This window comes from Siniperca chuatsi, linkage group LG10 (assembly GCF_020085105.1).
Source record: "Siniperca chuatsi isolate FFG_IHB_CAS linkage group LG10, ASM2008510v1, whole genome shotgun sequence".
NCBI classification, from domain to species: domain Eukaryota; kingdom Metazoa; phylum Chordata; class Actinopteri; order Centrarchiformes; family Sinipercidae; genus Siniperca; species Siniperca chuatsi.
The window spans coordinates 15,934,074-15,956,750 of NC_058051.1; the positions used below are offsets into that span (position 1 = coordinate 15,934,074).

Consider the following 22,677-nt stretch of genomic DNA (forward strand, 5'->3'; position numbering starts at 1 on the left):
GAAAAACCAACAAAGTGTCTTAGTATGGAGTCAGGCCACCATGAGCCTCCAGAACATACCTCCACAAGATATTCCCTCATTTATATATACAACCTTTTATTTAATCAGTAATCTCATTGAAATCAAGATCTCTTTTGCTAGAGAGACCTGAGTACAGCAGATAAAGAAAAACAAGCCAGACATAACAAAAGGACATATAGCATCAGAGATAATCACAGACATCACTAAATAGATTTGAAGATGAAATTTTATATTATATCAGTTGGTTGTATGGAGATGGTGGTGGAGAACATTGTCTTACTCGTTGGTCCAAAATCTTCCATAGGTGTTCTGGGTTGAGATCTGGTGACTGTAAAGGCTGTAACATTTCATTCACGGCATTTTCATACTCACCAAACCATTCGGTGAGCCCTGGTACACGGAAGCATCTGCATTTGATATGTTTGTACACTCTCTTATTCAAGTTTTTCCTTTAATTTGTGCCCCCGTCTGTACATTACAAAGCCTGAGGAAGTGGTGACATAAAGGCATTATTTCTTTGCAACAATAGGTGGCAGCATTAACTTGCTGAGCTTTTCTGCAAGGCAAGGATGACAATTGCGATTTCACCATACTGTGTGTGCCATGTAACCACTGGGAAATGAGAGTGGCCACAGCAGGGAGAGACTGAGACCAGATGGGTCAGAAGATGAGCGCTGAGCCTTTGTCTCGGTCTGAGGTGTTTGGACAGTTCAGGAGGGAGCTCTATGGAGAGGATCAGTCCAGTCACTCCAACACACACATATTCATCATCCTGGGAGCCTCTGTGAGTACAACCTCTGAACGTCTTACAACATGATATGAATAACCACTGTTTCTAAAATTATAACTGATATTTCCCTTTTAATGCAGTTTAACAAAAATGTTTAGTCAGTTTCAGATGTTACAAAGTGCCTTGTAAAAAGTCTACGAACTGTCTTGTTTGCTGCGATCAGTTCAACCATCTAGATTTCTATCTGCATTAAACTACAAAAAGTGAAAAAGAGAGTGACGGGCCCAACAGATCTGACACAAAGCCTCACAAGAGAACAATTCACTAGGGAATATTGCAGTGTGGTAATCAGATAATCAGTTGGGGAATGAGCACATGTTGACTGTAATGTGCTGCATCTACTTTTTCCTTTGTCAAGCATTAAAAGAAGGGGATAGTTTTGGAGCAAAAACATTTTGTCAGACTGTTCTTGGCCTTGAGCCCAGCACAAGTTCCAAAAACTAGTTGTTTTTATCTGCTGTCCTTGTTAGTTTTCTCTTTTTTCTCAATGCCAGTAATCTATTTAAATGTTACATGAAGTCTCAGAGTCCTGCAATGAAGGTGTGTTCAAAGTTCTCACATTACTCAAAAGATCCACCCACTCCACATCACGACAACCGCTTATTTTTAAAGTTTACCTGCTCTTTGGACTCTTGTTTGATTCTTTTCAGCCACAGTGATTATCAGTAGAGGTTCATGATCAGATCTCTTTCTTATTTGTGTTGTAGGGGGATCTCGCAAAAAAGAAGATCTATCCAACTTTATGGTGAATAAAGAATTGCTGCTCAAGCACCAATCACAGACAGAGTTGCTTTAAAGTGTTTTAGGAGGGAGTTTGATCCTTGGCCAGTGTTCTGCATCACTGCTTTTGACTGACTGTCCGTTCTTTAGGTGGTTATTCAGAGATGGCCTGCTCCCAGATGACACCTACTTTGTGGGTTTTGCCCGGTCTAACCTGACCGTGGAGGACATCAAGACAGCATGTCTGCCTCATATGAAGGTAGTGCATCTAAGGCTCCTTGTTGACTGAGACAAGATTGTTCATTTTTTGGGGTGGGTTTTCAGGAATAATTGTTCAACATTTCCCTCAGGTCACTGATGAAGAGACTGAGTGTCTCTCAGCCTTCTTCAATAAGAACTCCTACCTTAGAGGCGGGTATGACGACGACAGCTCTTTCACTCAACTCAACGCTCGCCTGTCATCTCTGCCTGGGGGAACTGACGCCAACAGACTCTTCTACCTGGCTCTGCCACCCACTGTCTACCACCATGTCAGCACAAACATCAGAACCCACTGCATGAGCCGCAAGTCAGTGTCTGTTATACTCAAAAAAAAAAGAAAAAAAGGGTTGACTTGCTATTTGATCACATTATTCTAATCAGCTATGTGTGTAAAACAGAGGCTGGAACAGGGTAATTGTTGAAAAGCCCTTTGGCCGTGACTTCCAGAGCTCACAGGAGCTGTCAGCCCACCTGTCCTCCCTGTTCACAGAGGACCAGATCTACCGCATAGACCACTACCTGGGCAAAGAGATGGTCCAGAACCTCATGGTGCTCAGGTAACAAGCTCCATACACATATTTTCAAGCATTTTACCATTGGTATAAACCTAAACATCATAGATGAGGTTTTACGAGTACTCATTATCTTTCATCTCTTCCTTCATGTGTCGCTGGCATTGAGGGTTTTATTTTAGCAGTGTTTTATTCTTTCACTTCCAGGTTTGGAAATCGCATCTTTGGACCAATATGGAACAGGAACAGTGTGGCCTGTGTGGTCCTCACCTTCAAGGAGCCTTTTGGCACTCAGGGCCGTGGAGGATACTTTGATGACTTCGGTATTATTCGGTGAGAGACAATACATTCAGATAAAAGTGAGAACACTGAATACACTGTTATTGTTACACTAGAGCCATTACTTACCCTGATTCCAGTTCCTGTTTCTTGATATAGAGATGTCATGCAGAACCATCTCCTCCAGATGCTCTGTTTGGTCGCCATGGAGAAACCTGCTTCCACCAACCCAGATGATGTGAGGGACGAGAAGGTAACACCAATGACTGGATGGTTAGAAATAGTAGTATTTATGTATATTTTCTGCCTAAAATTCCAGAGCATCCATGTCTTTGCAAATCTGTAATTACTTGATGTGCTGTAGGTGAAGGTGTTGAAGTGTATAGCTCCTGTTCCTGTGTCCGATGTGGTTCTCGGCCAGTACGTGGGGGACCCTGAGGAGGAGGGCCACTCCAAGCTGGGTTACCTTGACGACCCCACTGTACCAGAAGGCTCCTGCACACCAACATTTGCCACCGCAGTGCTCTATGTCCAGAATGAAAGATGGGATGGTGAGGCAAATTTTTTTTAATCTTTCTTTTTGTCCTCACTTCTCATTATGACATCCCCTCTGATTTTCTCCCTGTCATGTTTTTCCACCCTTCATGTCCGTCATCACATCAACCACCTTTCCACCAGGAGTTCCTTTCATCCTCCGCTGTGGTAAAGCTCTGAATGAGCGGAAGGCAGAAGTGCGTCTGCAGTTCACTGACGTGCCAGGAGACATCTTTGGCGAACGCTGTCAAAGGAACGAGCTGGTGGTGCGGGTGCAGCCAGACGAAGCCATTTACCTGAAGATGATGACCAAGAGGCCTGGGGTTTACTTCAGCCCAGAGGAGACTGAGCTGGACCTCACCTACAGGAGCAGATACAAGGTGCTATAGGCAAAAAAAAAAAAAAAAAGTTTTCCCACTGTCTGTGTGTTAAGTTTACTTGCTTCTTCTTATTTTACTTGTTTCAAGAATTTTCTTGAATCAACGCAAATCTCTTTTATTCTTGTCAAGATTGTGTCATTTGATTCTTGAGATAAGTTGGTCACATGTTATTTGAATAATAGTGTACAATATATCATGTCACTTGATTTTGAGGTGACATTTGATAGTATTTGATAGATATTTAATGTCTCACAGTGATATTTATGATGTAGAGATGCACCGAATATGCTTAAGACAGTTTGTTAAAAAGCTAATATTGACCACCTAATGGTTGAATACCATTGTCTAATATTGTATAACAGAATATAATACTATCCATCATATCCTGTCCAAATAAAGGCCATCCACTTTCATATTAAGAAAGATCACTGAACCTACAATAAGCAGGTATTTACAGTTTTTTTTTAACAGCTGCCATCTTCCTCTAGAATGTGAAGCTCCCAGATGCATATGAGAGGCTGATACTGGATGTCTTCTGTGGAAATCAGATGCATTTTGTCCGCAGGTTGGTTGTACAATTAGTGCCATAGTTCATTGTCTAGGCATTTTGTTTTAGTGTGGTATATTTTGACCTGAACTGCTCCTCTTTCTGTCCCAGTGATGAGTTGCGGGAGGCCTGGAGGATCTTCACCCCCCTCCTCCATCAAATAGAGGGAGAAAAGACACACCCCATCCCCTACATATATGGAAGGTAAAGCAATGTATCTGTTTTATGACACAGAAATGAAAACATGATGCACATTTTCCTTTTCAGTGATCATTTCTCTTCCTCTTGTCTTTTCTTTGTTGTGTGCCCATAGTCGTGGTCCAAACGAGGCGGATGATCTCGTGAAGAGGGTGGGATTCCGCTATGAGGGAACATACAAGTGGGTGCAGCCCCACATAGCATGATGCCATCTATCACACACATGCACACACACTCACGTTCTCATGAACACACGCACACACACACACACACACACACACACACACACACACACACACACACAGCATTGTTGCTATACCATTGTTTGATTTTGTCTGCATGTAAAAAAAAACCCCACTGCTTTTCATCCCTAATCATACAAGAATAAATGTGAAAATAAAAATAACTGTAGTAGACTGATTTGAGTGCATTTGAAATTTCTAAATAAATCATCTTTTCACCTTTTTTCTTTTTTTTTGCCAGCATTGGCCACACCCTACACCTATAGCCTTGAGAAATGAGACTTGTAGAGCAAGAAAATCTCTACTGACATGATTGGTTGAATGAAAGAATATACACCTGTTCTCTGCTACCTGTGTGTACCGTCATCACTAAACCATGGTGACAAAAAAAACAAACACTGCCACCTCATATTTATTCTAGGAGGGCTTGTTGGTCTGGTTTGTAAGAACAAGTGACTCTTTTAATAACAGACAGTCACGAAGGAGACATGTTTGAATGTCCTGCTTCAGGTAAGAGTGACTTCTAGATAGGTGCTTTAAGCTAAATTCAAATCAAAACTGTAAACTTTTGTAACGGTTAATCTCTCACAATGCATGAATGAGTTTTAACCTTGCAACTGATTGCAGCACATTGATGCTTGTCAACCTATGTACCTACACACACACACATACACATACACATACATACACAGTCTGACCAATAACAGACCATTTGGTGAACCTGCCAGTACTCAGAGGGCCCTGGGAAGTGCAGCAAAGATGAACATGTGTTTAAACAACTTCTCCTCTAGGGCTATTTGTTCTTTCATGTGTTAATTGATTCATTTGTTTAAAATTTACTCTATACATTAATAATATCATGTTATGTTAGTATGGGAAGCTAAAAATGTAAATATTATAATCTCATAAGCCAATTTAGTTTAGATCACAAAAATATTGTTCCAACTGCACGATTGCACAATTATTTAGTTCCAAAGGAACACTGCATTGTGGAACTAATGTTAACAACAATAAAGCATAAAAGGAGTCAGAACAGTCTTTTTATTGCATTAAGATACTTTCCCCATGATTTTTTTCTCTGGAAGCTAAAGTGAAAATAAATAACATTTGCAGACCAAAAACTGCATACAAACACTGTATACAAGGTTTTTGTGCAGAAAAACCTGCACTACCGAGAAGTGTATCATTTAGCAAGTTTTAATAGCGTTTTTAAGGAGCAGCATTCAACAAACACACTCATTTAAGAATAAATAGGGTTTTTTCCATCATTGCAATGAGAAAACTTGTAAAATTGCCTGAAATATTATGAACTCTTTGGCCTTGACAGACTGCAAGGCTGGCTGGCTATTCTCTCAGAAGATTTACAAATTAGCTTTGCCTTGCAAACATTCCCATCGACACTTTTCTCTCATCATCCAAAATTTAGGTGAGACTGTTTGAGTAGGATGTCCTCTCACACTTGTTATTTTCCTCACTGCTCTTGTGCACAGCAGCTCTGTCCTCGATGCCCCTGGCATACAGACGCACCAACTGGCAATGAATCCTGAGAGAAGAAGTGAACGCAGATAAAAACTCATCCTTTGCCACCTGTGCACTATTTTGTTTTAATTTTCTGTTTGTATATGACTGAGCTGAGTTACATTTAAATTTGAACCTGGCATATGATAACAGTAGAAGGATAATACATTACTGTATGAGAATACACAAAGCTCAACATGGATGGCTGTACTCTCTTACCTGCAGAGGATCTCGGTGAAAGGCAGAATCTCTCCATCACAGTTCCACACTGACACAGCTGGAGCTTTGCTGCAGCACAGACCACACAGGAAGGGGGTTGCTGTTTTCTGCTCGTTTGTCATTTCTCGCCCTGTGCCTCTCTCTGCCAGATGCTGCTGGGATCCATTCCTGCTTACGGTCTCGACGTAGCCTCTCTCTTCATCATCTATCCCACCACTTGTCCCTCCAATCTCTTCATACCCTTCCTCCTCTTTGCCAGAGGGGAGAGAGAAACGGACGGCCTTCACGCGGTGGACCTCCACAAATGGCAGGTCAAACTAAGAAAAGTGTGGGAGAGAAATTGGGTCAAGCAGTGTTTGAACTTGTTAGTCCAGCTTTGTTTTAATTTGGAAGTGTCCATACCTGGTCCTGTGTGCTTGTGTGCCTGTAAAGGAACTTGAGGAATCCCAGCGGGTGAGTGTCCCATACCAGGATGAGGTCCCCTGTTCCGTCTGCCAGGTGAGCAGAGGGAGAGAGGCCCAGGGGACTCTTGGGACACGAGCTGGACATACAAGTGAGAGACACACACCTGAACCTGCCCTCCACAGTCACCCAGTCACCTGGAGAGACAGAGAAAGAGAGACATGATGCTACATTCAACTGATGGTTCTTTAAGGACCTTACTGCCGTTTGTGCATCATGCATTTTCCAAAACGTATACTCATATGAGTCTATGTTATTACCTTCTGAGTCACTACTGAACTGGCTGAAGTGGGAGCTGTGCAGGGAGCCTGAATCTGATGAGTGAGGGAAAAGTCTTTCCGTGCTTCTGGAGCACACACTGCACCTAAACACACACACACAAACAACACAAAGAATTTACACTCTGGTTGGAAGTCTGTGAAATTACAAGCTCCTCGACCTTGACACCCATTCATACGATCATCATAAACCATTTGCTGACAGCCAGAAGCAACTGCCTCAGACAAAGACTGAGGCATTGTACACTCTAACAGGAGACCAAGGCTCACCTTTCATCTAGATCAAGTTCCTCTTGCCGTGGTTCCTACCCTCCTTAAAGGTGCACCCAACACCTGACTCCCTGCTGCAGGTGGTAGCAGTTACAGTGTCTCAAACAGTGAATTTGAACCATTTCACTAGTACTTGAATAATAATGATGCTACTTCTAGGGACACTTTCTCTTTGTCTCATTAAAAGGGTTTTAGTTTCTCAAGGTTAAATTCTTAGATAGCTTAGATAAGGATGAGGACTTCTTCCAACACTGCCACCTTGTACCCATGTTTTCATTGTCATTAGTCTTGTTATCCAGGATGAGTCACTCTTAAGAGTCCCATTGGCCTTAAACAACTGGGACTCATGGAGAGACGCTACATATAAACATCATTGTGGCGGTGTTGTTTATGTGAAATTAGTTTCACCTCGCATAGCTGAGTCACATTACACTGGAAACTAAAGTGATGAAAAGTGATCCTCAAATCATGGGTAAAATTGTCCCTGTGATAAAGGAAAAGTACAGAAAAAATCGCATGCAAATTGTAAATACTAGGTACTTGACAAATAACATTATTAAAATAAAGAAGTAGAGATTTTTTATGGGACCATGATCTGGCGTGCACACTGTGATCTTCCTTTCTTTCTTTTTTTGAAATTTCTGTTTTGTATTTATTATTAATTGCACTGTGTATACATGCGTCTTTATGTACTTTCTTGTCAGTAGTTGGTGTTTTACCCTGAGAGGCAGCGTGTTCTGTCTCTAGGGCTGGAGAGCACCGGGTCTGCTGGTAGATACTGAACTATGCCTGCATAGCTTCTGTTGGCCAGGTAAACCATTGTGCCTAGACAAAGGAGAGCAATTTGGTAAGCAGAAAACAATGCACAACACTACATGTATACACAACATTTTAAAAAAGAGCATATGCGGGGAAGTGTGGTTTTGTTACATAAAATGTTTTTTAAAAAAAGCATATGCATCACATGCACTCCTTTCATCTTGGTCATAGCGCTATGAGTGACAGTTTCAGGATGAATTTTTAACTTTAAGCTAAACATACACACAGAGTCTCTCACACCATCTAATTCAGCATGCAGTCATTTCTCTTGTCTAAATTACTTATCAGTTCATACCTGAATAGTCATATCGGAGAGGTCCCATCCAGCGGTGTTTTTCACTCTCAGCCAGTACGTCCCCATAGAAGCCATAGCCCAACAGAGACACTGAGTAGCGCACCAGAGCAGAAGCTTGATGGACTGAACACACATCCAAAGGCTGAGAGTCTCCTGCAAGGTATTGTGGGAAATAAAAAGGGCCATACAGGCTAAACTATGGAGCTCAGAGTTGACAAAATTGTTCAGGTATTTTAAGATGTTGATTTTAAAAAAGAACGAACAGTGACTAATAGAGTGAAATTCCTTCCTCACCAACGATAATGTGCAAAGCAGAAGTAACTGGGTCGATCACTCCCACTGTGGCGTAACACACACAGTCTGTAGAGCCTACAACAGATACAATACAACATGTTGTGTGTGTCAATGCCCTAAATCGCCATCAGTTTATGAATACTTAATAACAGTGTCATTACCTGCAGGAATGATGCCAATATGAAGCGGACAAGGCTGTAAGGTGACAGCGGGATCGTTCTCACAAAGGCCTGCCTCTTGTTGTGTCCGCCCTATCAACCCGTGAAGTATTTCGCTGAACATGCCATCCCCACCCACACACACCACACTGTTATAAACAAACACAAGAGTTTCTGTTATGAAAGCACCTCCCAGCGATGTGTTATAATGCTCTCACAATGCAGTGCAAACACTGTGGTGCTGATAGCTCTTACCCGTCAAAGCCTGTCAGGTCTTTCTTCAGGAGGTGGTCTCTGGCCTGGTTTGCCCGCTCAGTCACTAAATAATAAATGTTATGATTACATATAGACTGCAAATCACTTTCATTCATTATTTCTTAAATTAAGTAGGTCAGTCTAAGGCCACCTATGAGAGACCTAGAGGAGCATCAAGCATCTGCATCAGTAACAAATTAAACTTTTCTCACCTATTACATGAGAGCTGATACCAGCCAGCTCAAACAGAGGGGCAACCAGAGAATGATATATCTTTCTTCCTTTCTTCTTCCCTCCATATGGGTTTATAAACACCAAAAGCCTGTGCGGGCGCAACGGACCTGAAAGATACATTTGGAATATTACAGGTTGTTGAGAGCCAGCAAACTCTGAAAATAATGAATCATTAATAGTAAAATCACGACACATTTAGAAGACAGAGGAGCCATAATATCAGCATAATACCATGTCCAATTATCCATCCTTACTGTGAGTTTTGAGAGCAGTTGTCAGGTGTTTCGTCCACTGGTCTCTGAGGACCCGACTGGGGCAGCTGAACTGGGTCCGGCCCAGTCTCCATAGTAACCCACAAGAGCTCCCACTGCTGATGCGCTTTACATAGAAAACTGGAAGTGGATGATAGATAGACAAAACCAAGCTGTAAAACCACAATATCAACTGTTGCAATGTTGGGGTTTACAGGCAGATATTTGACTAAATTGTAAAGCTAGTGTGCCCTGCACTTGTATGTAAATTATTCCTGTTCTCATCTCATTTTATACTCAACGGTAAAAGATGTGCAATACTTCAGGCTGTGTTTTTATTATTTACTTATGGTTTGTGATACCTGAGAGAACCCACCTGTGAAATCTTTGTCCGTGTCCTCAGCTGACTTCTGGGGCAGGATCTCCACCCGGCCCTGCTCCACTCCAACCACCTCTGCCACAGATACTGAAACTTTAGTCACACAGACAAACACGCACAGCGCAAACTTCAGTGGACATGCTTCTTTGCATACAATGAATAAAATATTTTAACCACTGGAAAGACTGTAGACCTTTTTCACAGCAGATATTTTTACTTGTCATAGCAATTAAAGCACATGTGCAACTAATACAATTAATAAGGGCTGCATCCCATTTAGCTGTTCCAACCCCAGGGCTCTCTTATAGGCCTTTTTGACATGTAAGCACAGCTGTTACTAATAGCATTCATGATGACTGAATTCCATTTAGCTGCTTCAGTTTTAAGGGTCCTTGTGAATACTGGCTCATTGTCATTTCTTAGTGGGACACTTGAATAGAAAACAGAGACAACGTTAATGCTATTAGTAACACTGCTTTTCCTACTGTAACAAGTCAAAATGTCTGCTGTGAAAGAGGCCCATTGTGCATGCTGGCTCACCTAAAAAGAGTGGGACCATCACCCATATTATTAGTTACATCTGTTAATGATAAGTCAAAATGTCTGCCTTAAAAGAAGTATTAACGGTGGTTTTGGAGCCTAGGTTTTACTGACTGTGTAAGAGTGATTTGGATGGTACAGCTTGTGTCAATATTTTTGGTGCTATTAATTTTCAGCACATATCAAAGACAACATGTATATTGTGTTAAAATATATCATCACTAAAATCCCTTTTCTCCTCTCTGTGTACATGTGTGAGTGGGTGACCAAGAGGGAGGGAGGAAGAGGCATTTTGGTGGTGAGAAAAAACAAAGTTTGATGGTTTAAGGACAACCCTTAAATTATGACCTTGTGCTAGGAGGTGTGTGAGTTCTCACACACACATGCACACACACAGGGTTTTCAGTAAACTGTCTCAGTAGGTTGCGTTTCATGTTAATGCTGTTTAACTTGTTCTTCAAGTTTTCTATAAGCAGCTATGGACTTAATTAAAAAGTCCCCTCCCTGTAACTGTCCAAAATGACATGTAAGGTGTACTGAAGATTGTTTTGTTCATGGTGTTTCCTAGGCTATTTCTAAAGAATGAATACTGTCTTGTTTGTCATCAGTCCTGTTTTTGCCAGTTCAGCGCAGATAGTAAACAGGTTGTGGCTTTAAACAAGTGTTATTCAGCAACAACGTGACTGCGAAAAAGTATTTCCCTGTGTGTGCATGCATTTATTACATATATTATGTATTGTGCTGCTCTAATTTAAGTGAGACCATATGTCTCTATAGCGCGATATTATAGATCGGCTGATGTTTTGAACAGTACAGAGTCACCTACTTGTTTTCTTGTCGCGATTCTTCTTATCTACCTCGGTCCAGTTGAAATGCCAGCCTGTCAGGACCGCCCGGTATCTTTTATTCCCGACCCACAAACTTGACTCCAGCCTCAGGTCTGCCTCCATCTGGAAAAGCGCTTCAGCCACACAAACTCAGAAAACTTTTATGATCACATTTTACACCCATGATTACATCTCTGAGAAATGGCAGCAGGACGGAAATCTGATCTCGCCATCAGTCAACAACCCAGCAGAGTCCTTATCTGACATGTGAAAGTTTTTATCTTCCTCTGAATGAACCTGGAGATCTTTTTGAAGACACATTTAGGCCATTATTCCTGTGAAATGTTGAAGACACCGCCTGGAACACAGGGTGTTATTCTAAAAATATCAGTTTCCTCTCCAGTCCCTCCCTGGTGACACCTGCTGTATTTGCATGTTGCACTGCTGATTGGATGCTAGTAGCTTACCTGAAGTGTTAGAATATTGGCCAATTACTATAGCAACATCCTTTGGTGACTGAAAGAAGGATTGGACCTTGTCACAGTTAATTATAAAATAAACAGTATAACTAATACCAGCAAATATAATGTGAACCCTTTAAAATTACCAGCTCACTTATGCAAACAAGTGTGTGTGCATGCGCGTGTGTGCGTGTATGTGAGTGTGTAAGAAAGAGAGAGAGCCACATCCAGAGAGCAGGTGGTAATTATTATCATTTGCAAACTAATAATGACAAAGCTCTTTTTAACTTTCACCACTTGGCCTATAGACATTTTCCTGTAGTTGTACTACACATGGTCTGTACTTAAAATTTTATTTTCAATTATATTGTTTTCATTTATATTTCTATATTTTTTAGCAGTTTGCTTGACATACAGATAACAATGATGATTCAGTTTAGCTATTAGTATAAAGCCAAGATGTATCCCCTTGACATTCAAACAGTAAGTGGAAAACACAGGAGCAGTAGTAGCCTGTCACCCTAACCCATACAAATGCCCTGAATATGTGTCGCTGATACTGTGAAATGTTACAAAAGTGTAAAACATACACCTAGGTTGTGTTCTAATTTTAAGTTGCAAGGTACCTAAAAAGGGATTGCCAAATTATATCAAACTGAGTGTTTTATGATGTGCATTAATTAAATCGTCCAGCCACATTTTAATAGTTAGGACGGTGTATTTGGAATTTAATTAAACCGTGTCTAGCATTCATAGTAAACAGTATTGATATGCTCTGAGAACGCTTTGTGTGTAGCACAGATTCCATCACACACAACATAGCCAAACATTTGACTACAATCTTGGCTCCGTTGGTGGGGAACACAGTACATCATGTGGAAAACACACAGAAATTTGTGGACAAAGTGAAACATCTCCAGTTGGACCCAGATGACGTAATGGTTTCGTATGATGTTGTGTCCTTGTTCACCTGCATTCTGACCTCAGAAGCAGTGTCAGTGGTGAGGAGAAGACTGCAGGAGGACTCCACCTTGCAGGAAAGGACCAAGCTTACACCTGAACACATCTGCAAACTATTAGACATCTGTCTTAACACAACCTACTTCCAATTCCGGGGACACTTCTACAGACAGATTCACGGCTGTGCCATGGGCTCCCCGGTCTCTCCCATCGTGACCAACCTGTACATGGAACAGTTTGAGAAGAAGGCATTGTCCTCGTTCCCGGGCAAACCACCACGTCATTGGTACCGCTACGTGGATGACACCTTTGTGAAGATCAAGAAACAACACTTGGAAGCGTTCTCAGAGCATATCAATACTGTGGACCCCAACTTCAAGTTCACACGAGAGGACGCCAGAGAGAACCGCCTGGCCTTTCTTGATTGTTCTACACTCAGAGGAGAGGACGGAAAGCTCCAGATAGAAGTGTACAGGAAACCAACACATACGGATCAATATTTGCTCTTTGACTCACACCATCCATTACAGCACAAGCTGGGTGTAATCTGGACATTACAACATAGAGCCCAAGAAGTGCCCACCGGCTCAGAGGGTAAGAAGAAAGAGGAAAGGCATGTCCAGAATGCACTCTCAGCCTGTGGTTATTCTACTTGGGCTCTCAACAAAGTTAAAAGAGCCAAAAAACAGGACAAAAGGGAAACAGTGTCTCCATCCCTTATGTATCTGGACTGTCTGAAAAACTACAAAGGATCTTTAGACAGCACGATGTTCCTGTTTTCTTTAAACCAGGCAACACTTTAAGACAGAAACTTGTTCATCCTAAAGACAAGATGCCCACACAAAAACAGAACAATGTAGTTTACTCAATCAATGCAGTGAGGAAAACTGCAAAGAACGGTACATAGGTGAGACTAAACAGCCACTTCACAAAAGACTTTATCAGTACAGACGACACGCTAACTCAGGATTGCAGAGCGCCGTGCATTTGCATCTAAAAGCTACAAACCACACATTTGAAGACAGTGAGGTGAAGATTCTAAGTAGAGAGAAGAGTTGGTTTGAAAGAGGTGTCAAAGAAGCCATTTTTGTGAAAAAAGAAAACCCCTCTTTGAACAGAAATGGTGGTCTGAGATTCAATCTACCCAACGTTTACCACAGTGTATTAGCACCTCACACTAATCAGGTACTGAACAGTGATGAGGGAGGTGCAGCCAAAAACCAATAGGCCTGTTTACTGATTACTGGGCCATCATGGAAACAATTAGGTCAGTTTCAGGTGAAACTAGGCAGGGTAATTAGCAGATACTCAGGAAGACTCCTTCCTGAGGGCAGGGCTTATGTAACACAGAGTAGCTTAAATTTCTGAGTTCCCGGTCCATTTTTCACAATTGAGAATGATTTCCGGATGGGAGCCGAAACGTCTTGATTCTGAAAACAGTGTCCAGATGACTACGACTGAAACCTTTTCTACGATACAACACTCCTGGACGAATGAGGGACTACACCATTGTGTCTAGCATTGTTTGAGGTTGTGTGTATGTGCTTAAGCCCATCCTTCCATATGTCATGAGGAATCAACATTTATTTTGAAAACTTTGTGTATATAACATCTAGGTGTGAATTGTTCATATAAAAATTATATTAATGATAGCATATTTTCCAGGCTCAGAGGAAAACCTCCATCAGCACACACATGATAGTATATTTGTAGCTTACAGTACCAACCATGGCCAGATGAACTCACTAGGGGGCCCCCTGGGCAAAAACACTATATGGGCCCTTTTACTGACCTCATCACCAAGACACCTTCTCTTCAGCACCATCTTCTTCAAGAACCTACTGAGTAGCCAGTAGGCTATGAACACAACTAAAGGCCCAATTACGAAGTGATTTCACAGTGCTCTAACCAGAGTTTTGAGACTTGGATTGAGTCAGACTTAAGTCACAAAATAAAGGCTTAACACATGACTTGTTTGAGATTTGACTTTTTAAAGACTTGACTTGACTCATGCCCTGAAAGCAAAAATATTCTAACTTTGACCTAGTAAAATCTCAGAACAATAGAAAAAAAGTAAGACAGGGACAGGAAGAGCTTGCATGGCCACACACCTTGAATATTGCATTATTAGGGCCTGAAAGTGCTTGGTCTCAGCTATGTAAAAAGCTTTAAATTGTTCAAAAGGAAAATGGTCAAATGCCAAGTAATTTTAATGGTCAGACCTGAAAGACTTATTAGCATATGAACACTTGTGAACTGTCATGGACTTTCCCTCAAGGACTTGTGACTAGACTTGAGACTTAATTTGGATTTACCCCAAAAACAATTTTTCAAAATTACAACAAATACATTTTACATTCAGTTCAGCGTTATGTTGGAGCAGCAATACCCTGTCACCAAGTTCCCATCAATTTTGACAACTTCTATTTAGGAATATAGATCATGTGAGCACAATATAGCCTAAATTAAATACTTAATGAAGGATTTATAGCTAGTTTTAAGGCGGTCCCCACAGGGACACAAGACCAGGTAATAAGACATGATTTTGTCAAACAGAGTTGTAGTAGTATTGTAGTATTGTAGTTTCGTGTTGCAAAGTTGTAACATATAATTGGCATACAATGAATCTGGGGTTTTGGGGGGCCCTGGGGAACTGGGGCCCCACAGCAGTAACTCGCTTTGCCTGGTTGGTAATCCAGGCTTGTTGTAACTGCCCAGCCTGATGCTTCCTGTAGGTGTGTAAAGTGTGCTACAATAGTCATCAACATCCTAGTTCTGATCGACATGAAGGCATTCTTCAAAATAAAAGTAATGCATGGCGTGTTTTCGTGTCTCAAACAAGGGTTACAGCTTTTACTGTGAAATCCCAGCGCACACAGTGACCGGAAATGTCTGTCGTTATTGTAGCACGCTCCTTCCTCCCCTCCGTTCCTTGCTAGCAAGTCAACTTAGCTAGCTAGCGATAGAAGCTCTTTAAACCTTATAGTGTAATTATTATGAATTGATTGATCGGTGTAGTATATTTGATATCTGTTTCCAAAGTCTGGATAACAAGCCAACTAACAAAATGAACATACGAAACGCAAGGGTAAGTGTGCTGAAATCCTCTCGACAGCCATGCTGTTTCTACTAATGTTAACTGGTAACGTTAGCTAAGCTAGTTAAAGCTGCCTAAGTTACTCGTTGACCATATATCGCCGATTAAGGGGTTAGCATCGTGTCGTGCACTTTTGTGACATTCAGTTTCTTTCTTTCAGCCCGAGGACCTTATGAATATGCAGCACTGTAACCTGCTGTGTCTTCCAGAAAACTACCAGATGAAATACTATTTCTATCACGGATTGTCCTGGCCTCAGGTGATTCACAGTGCAGTTTCCTATTTCTCCTGTTTCTGCTAACACCACTGCTCCTATCATCTAAATCCTTACAGTGTATACATTTGGTTTGACACTCATTGTCTATTTTCATCATTTTAGCTTTCCTACATTGCAGAGGATGAAAATGGCAAAATTGTGGGATATGTGCTGGCAAAGATGTGAGTATCTGTGGCCATGTTTTTCATGTTTTTGTTCACTTGAACAAAGGAGAAGTATAATGTGTTCCAACAATCTATTGTGAACTCTTTATTAGGGAGGAGGACCCAGATGATGTACCCCATGGACACATCACATCCCTGGTGAGTCTGAGCGAGAGACATCTTATACATCGCCTCCGTTATTTAAATTACATGTTTTTTATTACTGAGATATTTGGCTGACTTATCTGTGGCAATAAATACCCTTATCTGTGTCTCCCAGGCAGTGAAGCGCTCCCACAGACGTCTTGGCCTGGCTCAGAAGCTGATGGACCAGGCCAGCCGGGCCATGATAGAAAACTTCAATGCTAAATATGTCTCACTTCATGTTCGCAAAAGGTAATGTGCATTGTTGGTTCGCTGTGAACTTGGTCTCTCTTTGTTTTGTTCAGATAAATTATTGTATGGTTCCCTGGTTGGTCCTATGTGTCTCAGTACTCCTGTTTTCAAGGAACTTACCAATATTTTCTCCCCACTACAGCAACCGAGCAGCCCTGCACCTGTACTCAAACACACTCAAGTTCCAGTAAGTCTATTTCTGTGCCAAGATTATCTCAGTATTTTTATTGTAATGCATGTACTCCTTGGGTACTGTTACACAGTTAGTTTGTCCGTAGCCCGGATTTTCAGAAATACTGAGGTCATGAGTAGAGCTAGACCAATAAATCGTCTGGGCTGATATGTCGACCAATAGTAGCTTATTGCAGATATATAAGTATCGGCCGGTAAGTATAAGTCGGTATATGTCAACTGATAAGTAACAAGAAATTGCAGCACAGAAGTGCCAAAGATGTCTTTTGTGTTCAGAAGGAATAATTAAACCATAAATGTCTGTGGTAGTGAATGCACACTTGGCCCCTAAAAATGTATAATCAAGAATCTTTTATTAACACAGATAAGAGCGAGGTGTTTTCCTGTGCATTTCATCAGGCTGAATTTTTATTTTTTTCTGACTACATGTTCATCTTGCAGTTGTCAGCACCTCCCACTCTGCAGTACGCTCTGTATGCAAAGCTTTTTTTTTCTTATTCATATCTTTGAGGTCATTTAAACAGTCCTGTAGTTATTGACAATCAGAGATAAAAAATGTTTGTGTTTATGCAAAAATAAATAAATATATATATATATATATATATATATATATTAGTGTTGGCCATTGTCAGATTTTTATAACACTCACATTAATATTGGTATTGGCCTCAAAAATCCAATATTGGTAGGGCTTTAGTCATGAGTTCAAGTCCTCCCCAACGGCTCCAGACACCAAAAACAAAGTTTCTAAATTAGTCTCAATTATTTGGACTTTGTTAAGTTTTATTTATTAAGTTAACCTTTGAATTATATTTTCTGTAAATTTTAGTTCCCAGCATGAAGGTTTCAAAGTCTTCTCAACAATGCCAGGAATAAAATTCTGGTTGGGAAAAGCTGAATCGTTCAGTCATTTATTCATTTGACCAAGAAATTGTCAAATTACGGAATATATTCCGTTTAAAATACTCACCCTGTTATTTATTTGTAATGTAGAATGTAAACTCCTCCAAGGTTGCTAAAACCCCCAAATTCCCATTATAAAGATACAAATGATATGACTTCAGCGTCCTCAGTGGCAGCTACGGCCCTGACTTTTAGATACTTGTTCTGACTGTAACTGATGTGTTATATTGTTGTTCCTCCTCAGGATTAGTGAGGTGGAGCCTAAATACTATGCAGATGGGGAGGATGCCTACGCCATGAAGAGAGACCTGGCCCACATGGCCGATGAGGTGACTTAATTCTCTACGTTGGCACCATATGTTGGCTCATTTACATGATTTTCACTAGCTCCATGTCACCTCAAGGGATGTATAACGCCACTTAACTCAGATGAGCAGATTCTGAATGTGAATGTGTCATGTTTCTGTCTGTGGGTCCCACAGCTGAGAAAGCCTGGAGTGCGTGTGTCGGGTCAGGAGGCCCCGTCTGGCCAGAGCCCATCAGGGTCTGGTGACCAGGAGAGAGAAAGCGAGAGAGACAGCGGAGGGGAGAGCAAAGAGCTGAGTGAAGTCAGCGAGGCAACAGAAAGCACAGACGTTAAAGATTCTTCTTCTGATTCACAATGACGCTGCAGTCCTAGACATTTTTAAATTCATCCCTCCCTTCCTATTTTTATCTCTATTTGACAATATCTCGGGCTTTACAAACTGTGACTATCTGTGCGTCAAAGCTGCTCCCACATTTCCATCACCTTTTTCTTAAATCTTGCTTTTCACTGCAGCGCTGAACAAAAAGTCTTGGATAATGACATGAATCGGGGTGTTATCTAAATGAAACTAAAACGAATACCTGGCCTCATTGTTTTTATTGGATTGCTGAGGGGCTGGACGCTCCATTTCTCTGGCGTTGCCGGGCGGGAGAGGCGCGGCGGGCTGGTGTGGGCCTGCTCATAGCCCCACAGCTCAGCCGTCACGTGTTGGAGTTTACCCCAGTGAACGAGAGGGTCGCGTCCCTCCGCCTCCGGGTGGGGACAGGTCTCTCACTGTTGTGGCGGCCTCACGGGCCGAACAGCAGTGCAGAGTACCAGGCCTTCTTGGAGTCCCTGGGAGGGGTACTAGACAGTGCACCACCCGGGACTCCGTTGTTCTACTGGGGACTTCAACGCCCACGTGGGCAACGACAGTGACACCTGGAGAGGGTAATCGGAAGGAACGGCCCCTGATCTGAACCCGAGCGGTGTTCAGTTGTTGGACTTCTGTGCTAGTTACAGTTTGTCCATAACTAACACCATGTTCAAGCACAAGGGTGTCCATCAGTGCACGTGGCACCAGGACACCTTAGGCCGGAGGTCGATGATCGACTTTGTTGTCGTATCATCTGACCTCCGCCGCGCGTGTCTTGGACACTCGGGTGAAGAGAGGGGCGGAGCTGTCAACCGATCACCACCTGGTGGTGAGTTGGATCCTCTGGCGGGGGAGGAAGCCGGACAGACTTGGCAGGCCCAAGCGTATCGTGAGGGTCTGCTGGGAACGTCTGGCGGAGCCCTCTGTCAGCAGGGTCTACAACTCACACCTCCGGGAGAGCTTCTCCCAGATCCCGGGGGAGGTTGGGGACATTGAGTCCGAGTGGACCATGTTTTCCACCTCCATTGTCGATGCGGCGGCTCGTAGCTGTGGTCGCAAGGTTTCTGGTGCCTGTCGCGGCGGCAATCCCCGAACACGGTGGTGGACGCCGAAGTAAGGGATGCCGTCAGGCTGAAGAAGGAGTCCTATCGGGCCTTGTTGGCTCGTGGGACTCCCGAGGCAGCTGACAGGTACCGGCAGGCTAAGCGTGCTGCAGCCCGTGGCGGTCACAGAGGCAAAAACTCAGGACTGGGAGAGGTTCGGAGAGGCCATGGAGGAGGACTATCGGTCGGCCTCAAAGAAATTCTGGCAAACCGTCCGACGGCTCAGGAGGGGGAAGCAGTGCTTCACCAACACCTTGTACGGTGCGGGTGGAGAGCTGTTGACCTCGACTGGGGATGTTGTCGGACGGTGGAAGGAATACTTTGAGGATCTCCTCAATCCCGCTGTCACGTCTTCCGAAGAGGAAGCGGAGGCTGGGGACCGGAGGCGGACTCATCCATCACCCTGGCCAAGTCACTGAGGTTGTTGGCAAGCTCCTTGGTGGCAAGGCTTCGGGGTGGATGAGATCCGTCCTGAGTATCTTAAGTCTCTGGATGTTGTGGGACTGTCTTGGCTGACACGTCTCTGCAACATCGCGTGGCGGTCTGGGACAGTGCCTCTGGACTGGCAGACCGGGTGGTGGTCCTCTGTATAAGAAGGGGGACCGGAGGGTGTGTTCCAATCACAGAGGATCACACTTCTCAGCCTCCCGGTAAGGTCTATTCCAGGGTACTGGAGAGGAGAATTAGTCCGATAGTCGAACCTCGGATTCAGGAGGAGCAGAGTGGTTTTTCGTCCCGGTCGTGGAACACTGGACCAGCTCTATACTCTCCATCGGGTGCTCGAGGGTTCATGGGAGTTTGCCCAACCAGTCCACATGTGCTTTGTGGATCTGGAGAAGGCATTCGACCGTGTGCCCCGGGCGCTTTGTGGGGAGTGCTCTGGGAGTATGGGGTCCGGGGCCCTTTGCTAAGGGCTGTCCGGTCCCTGTATAACCGGAGCAGGAGCTGTGTTCGCATTGCCGGCAGTAAGTCAGACCTGTTCCCGGTACATGTTGGACTCCGCCAGGGCTGCCCTTTGTCACCGGTTCTGTTCATAATTTATATGGACAGAATTTCTAGGCGCAGTCAGGGGCCGGAGGGTGTCCGGTTTGGGAACCACAGGATCTCATCTCTGCTGTTTGCAGATGATGTCGTTCTGATGGCTTCTTCAAACCGGGACCTGCAGCATGCACTGGGACGGTTTGCAGCCGAGTGTGAAGCAGCTGGGATGAGAATCAGCTCTTCCAAATCTGAGGCCATGGTTCTTGACCGGAAAAAGGTGGTTTGCTCTCTTCGCGTGGGTGGGGAGTCCTTGCCCCAAGTGGAGGAGTTTAAGTATCCAGTGAGGGACGGATGGAGCGTGAGATTGACAGGCGGATCGGTGCAGCGTCTGCAGTGATGCGGGCGCTGTATCGGACCGTTGTGGTAAAGAAGGAGCTGAGTCGAAAGACAAAGCTCTCGATTTACCGGTCAATCCCACGCCCCTGCCCTCACCTATGGTCATGAGCTTTGGGTAGTGACCGAAAGGACAAGATCGCGGATACAAGCGGCCGAAATGGGCTTCCTCCGCCGAGTGGCTGGGCGCTCCCTTAGAGATAGGGTGAGGAGCTCAGTCACACGGGGGGAGCTCGGAGTAGAGCCGCTGCTCCTCCACGTCGAGAGGAGCCAGCTGAGGTGGCTAGGGCATCTGATCCGGATGCCTCCTGGACGCCTCCCTCGGGAGGTGTTCTGGGCATGTCCCACCGGGGCGGCCCGGGAAGACCCAGGACACGCTGGAGGGACTATGTCTCTCGGCTGGCCTGGGAACGCCTCGGATCCCCCCGGAGGAGCTGGAGGAAGTGTCTGGGGCGAAGGAAGTCTGGGAGTCCCTGCTTAGACTGCTGCCCCCGCGACCCGGCCCCGGATAAGCGGAAGAAGATGGATGGATGGATGGACGAATACCTGGCCTCATTGTTTTTATTGGATTGCTGTTGTCATTACCAAAAGTGGCCCAAAGTTCTGTGAGATTTACAGAATTGAAAACAATCCGTGCCTTTTCAAGTTGTTTCAATCTGGTCTCTTAATTATTTAACAGAATTACTGCAAATAAATCTTTAAAATAACACTTCTGGTATTGCACTTATTTTCGTAGATGATCAAAAGCAGCTTAGTTGTTTACTTCTGAGCATAGACCATTACATTCTGATAACAGTCAGTAATTATTGTGGGAAAATGTTGGCGTTGGGCTTGGCCACTATGTAGTAAGGAGGTCAATGAAATATATAAACTAAATATATTTAGTTAAAACAACACTTAATTGTACACTTGTTGTGAAGACTGTACAATAACACCATATACACAGCCGGGTTACTGTTGAATTCACACTGTCTCAAATATTACTTGTGTTGTACATAATCATAGTGAAAAAAACCCTACAGTGTGTGTAGAATTTGACAATTTCCAACCTTGGCGACTCCTAGTGGCGGCATCAAAAAATACTGTGGCAGACAGCAGATCTGACCCTTGGAAACTAATAAATGGTTTGGAAGCAACAGATTGCACCAGTTTTCACCAGGGTTGTTGCATTTTTCTACAAATAAAAATGTATGACAATAATGCTACATATAGGGGATTTAAGATAAGTGAAAAGCATGCTACTCAATGAAAAAGTCAAGTAGATGAAAGACAATGAATGTCTAACCTCTATGCTTAAACCCTCCTTGTTTATAGCTGACCACCAATCAAACATTGTCCTTTCTCTGACTGGCCAAAATATGTCAGTAAAGTTTTTTTTTTTTTTTTTTTTTTTTTTTTTTTACATTTAGGTTGATTATGCATAATCATTCTACTGTCTGTTAGAGGAAGGAAACAGGAGTGAGAGAGAGAAGTACATGACAGATAACAGCAAATTATGCACACTGACCTTTCAGAAAGTTTGGCTGTTTGTGACAAATTGGAAATAGCTCAGTTTCACACCTTCATGCCACTACACTTTTCAGCTAGAGAAAACAACAACGCTGCTGCTGTTCAAAACAAGTCTTCCACAGTGATCTGGCTCAGATAAATGAGTTATGATTTAATAGCAACAATGGTTTAACTCTGGTTTTGCCACCAGTGTACATGTGGTGAAAGTCACATGGGACTTTATCTGAAGTCAAATACCCTTTTTCTTTTAGCGTTTGTGTAACTGTTTGACTTGACACATGGTGTTTCCAAGGTTACAAGCCATGCATTACTCATCA

The 22,677-nt window shown here is 43.1% G+C and overlaps 3 protein-coding genes and 1 long non-coding RNA gene across 7 annotated transcripts; 2 read left to right on the plus strand and 2 right to left on the minus strand.

Moving 5' to 3' along the window:
• Window positions 1-609: 609 nt before the first annotated feature.
• Window positions 610-6,505, plus strand: LOC122883245 (glucose-6-phosphate 1-dehydrogenase-like). 2 transcript variants are annotated; one of them, XM_044211628.1, is made up of 13 exons: window positions 610-805; window positions 1,519-1,556; window positions 1,682-1,790; window positions 1,882-2,099; window positions 2,191-2,349; window positions 2,512-2,637; window positions 2,743-2,836; window positions 2,948-3,134; window positions 3,262-3,497; window positions 3,986-4,062; window positions 4,156-4,248; window positions 4,358-4,423; window positions 6,371-6,505. In XM_044211628.1, the coding sequence occupies exons 1-13, from the start codon at window positions 677-679 to the stop codon at window positions 6,408-6,410; spliced, it is 1,572 nt and encodes a 523-aa protein (XP_044067563.1). In that variant the 5' UTR covers window positions 610-676; the 3' UTR covers window positions 6,411-6,505. The 2 variants fall into 2 exon arrangements, with proteins under 2 accessions (XP_044067563.1, XP_044067564.1); XM_044211629.1 differs by lacking the exon at window positions 6,371-6,505 and having other exon boundaries at window positions 611-805; window positions 4,358-4,707.
• On the minus strand, window positions 5,512-11,689 carry zgc:158263 (ceramide kinase family protein). Of its 2 annotated transcripts, none has more exons than XM_044211627.1 (13): window positions 11,283-11,689; window positions 9,914-9,991; window positions 9,541-9,678; window positions 9,265-9,393; window positions 9,053-9,116; window positions 8,801-8,946; window positions 8,640-8,714; window positions 8,346-8,498; window positions 7,951-8,056; window positions 6,944-7,047; window positions 6,624-6,820; window positions 6,222-6,538; window positions 5,512-6,027 (listed from the first exon to the last, which is right to left on the minus strand). In XM_044211627.1, the coding sequence occupies exons 1-13, from the start codon at window positions 11,404-11,406 to the stop codon at window positions 5,907-5,909; spliced, it is 1,752 nt and encodes a 583-aa protein (XP_044067562.1). In that variant the 5' UTR covers window positions 11,407-11,689; the 3' UTR covers window positions 5,512-5,906. The 2 variants fall into 2 exon arrangements, with proteins under 2 accessions (XP_044067562.1, XP_044067561.1); XM_044211626.1 differs by having other exon boundaries at window positions 9,914-10,009; window positions 11,283-11,686.
• Window positions 11,690-15,595: 3,906 nt separating this feature from the next.
• naa10 (N-alpha-acetyltransferase 10, NatA catalytic subuni) lies at window positions 15,596-18,597 on the plus strand. 2 transcript variants are annotated; one of them, XM_044211281.1, is made up of 8 exons: window positions 15,596-15,792; window positions 15,962-16,060; window positions 16,181-16,239; window positions 16,335-16,380; window positions 16,502-16,617; window positions 16,760-16,804; window positions 17,957-18,041; window positions 18,186-18,597. In XM_044211281.1, exons 1-8 carry the CDS (start codon window positions 15,772-15,774, stop codon window positions 18,375-18,377), a joined length of 663 nt encoding a protein of 220 aa, XP_044067216.1. In that variant the 5' UTR covers window positions 15,596-15,771; the 3' UTR covers window positions 18,378-18,597. The 2 variants fall into 2 exon arrangements, with proteins under 2 accessions (XP_044067216.1, XP_044067218.1); XM_044211283.1 differs by having other exon boundaries at window positions 15,599-15,792; window positions 18,195-18,597.
• On the minus strand, window positions 18,289-22,676 carry LOC122883095. The gene is made up of 2 exons (XR_006379561.1): window positions 21,398-22,676; window positions 18,289-18,600 (listed from the first exon to the last, which is right to left on the minus strand). It is a non-coding gene; the product is annotated as an uncharacterized LOC122883095 (long non-coding RNA).
• Between the last annotated feature and the right edge of the window lies 1 nt (window position 22,677).

What these genes read in the sequence shown, in the direction of transcription:
- LOC122883245 (XM_044211628.1), top strand. Translation starts at nt 677, where the DNA reads ATGGGTCAGAAGATGAGCGCTGAGCCTTTGTCTCGGTCTGAGGTGTTT. An exon ending in TCATCATCCTGGGAGCCTCT is followed by an intron (nt 806 to 1,518) that starts GTGAGTACAACC and finishes TTTGTGTTGTAG; the next exon opens with GGGGATCTCGCAAAAAAGAA. An exon ending in ATCCCCTACATATATGGAAG is followed by an intron (nt 4,249 to 4,357) that starts GTAAAGCAATGT and finishes GTGTGCCCATAG; the next exon opens with TCGTGGTCCAAACGAGGCGG.
- naa10 (XM_044211281.1), top strand. Translation starts at nt 15,772, where the DNA reads ATGAACATACGAAACGCAAGG. An exon ending in ATGGACACATCACATCCCTG is followed by an intron (nt 16,381 to 16,501) that starts GTGAGTCTGAGC and finishes TGTGTCTCCCAG; the next exon opens with GCAGTGAAGCGCTCCCACAG. An exon ending in TCACTTCATGTTCGCAAAAG is followed by an intron (nt 16,618 to 16,759) that starts GTAATGTGCATT and finishes TCCCCACTACAG; the next exon opens with CAACCGAGCAGCCCTGCACC.
- zgc:158263 (XM_044211626.1), bottom strand. Translation starts at nt 11,406, where the DNA reads ATGGAGGCAGACCTGAGGCTGGAGTCAAGTTTGTGGGTCGGGAATAAA. An exon ending in GACCTGACAGGCTTTGACGG is followed by an intron (nt 8,947 to 9,052) that starts GTAAGAGCTATC and finishes TGTTTATAACAG; the next exon opens with TGTGGTGTGTGTGGGTGGGG. An exon ending in TGCTTTGCACATTATCGTTG is followed by an intron (nt 8,499 to 8,639) that starts GTGAGGAAGGAA and finishes AATACCTTGCAG; the next exon opens with GAGACTCTCAGCCTTTGGAT.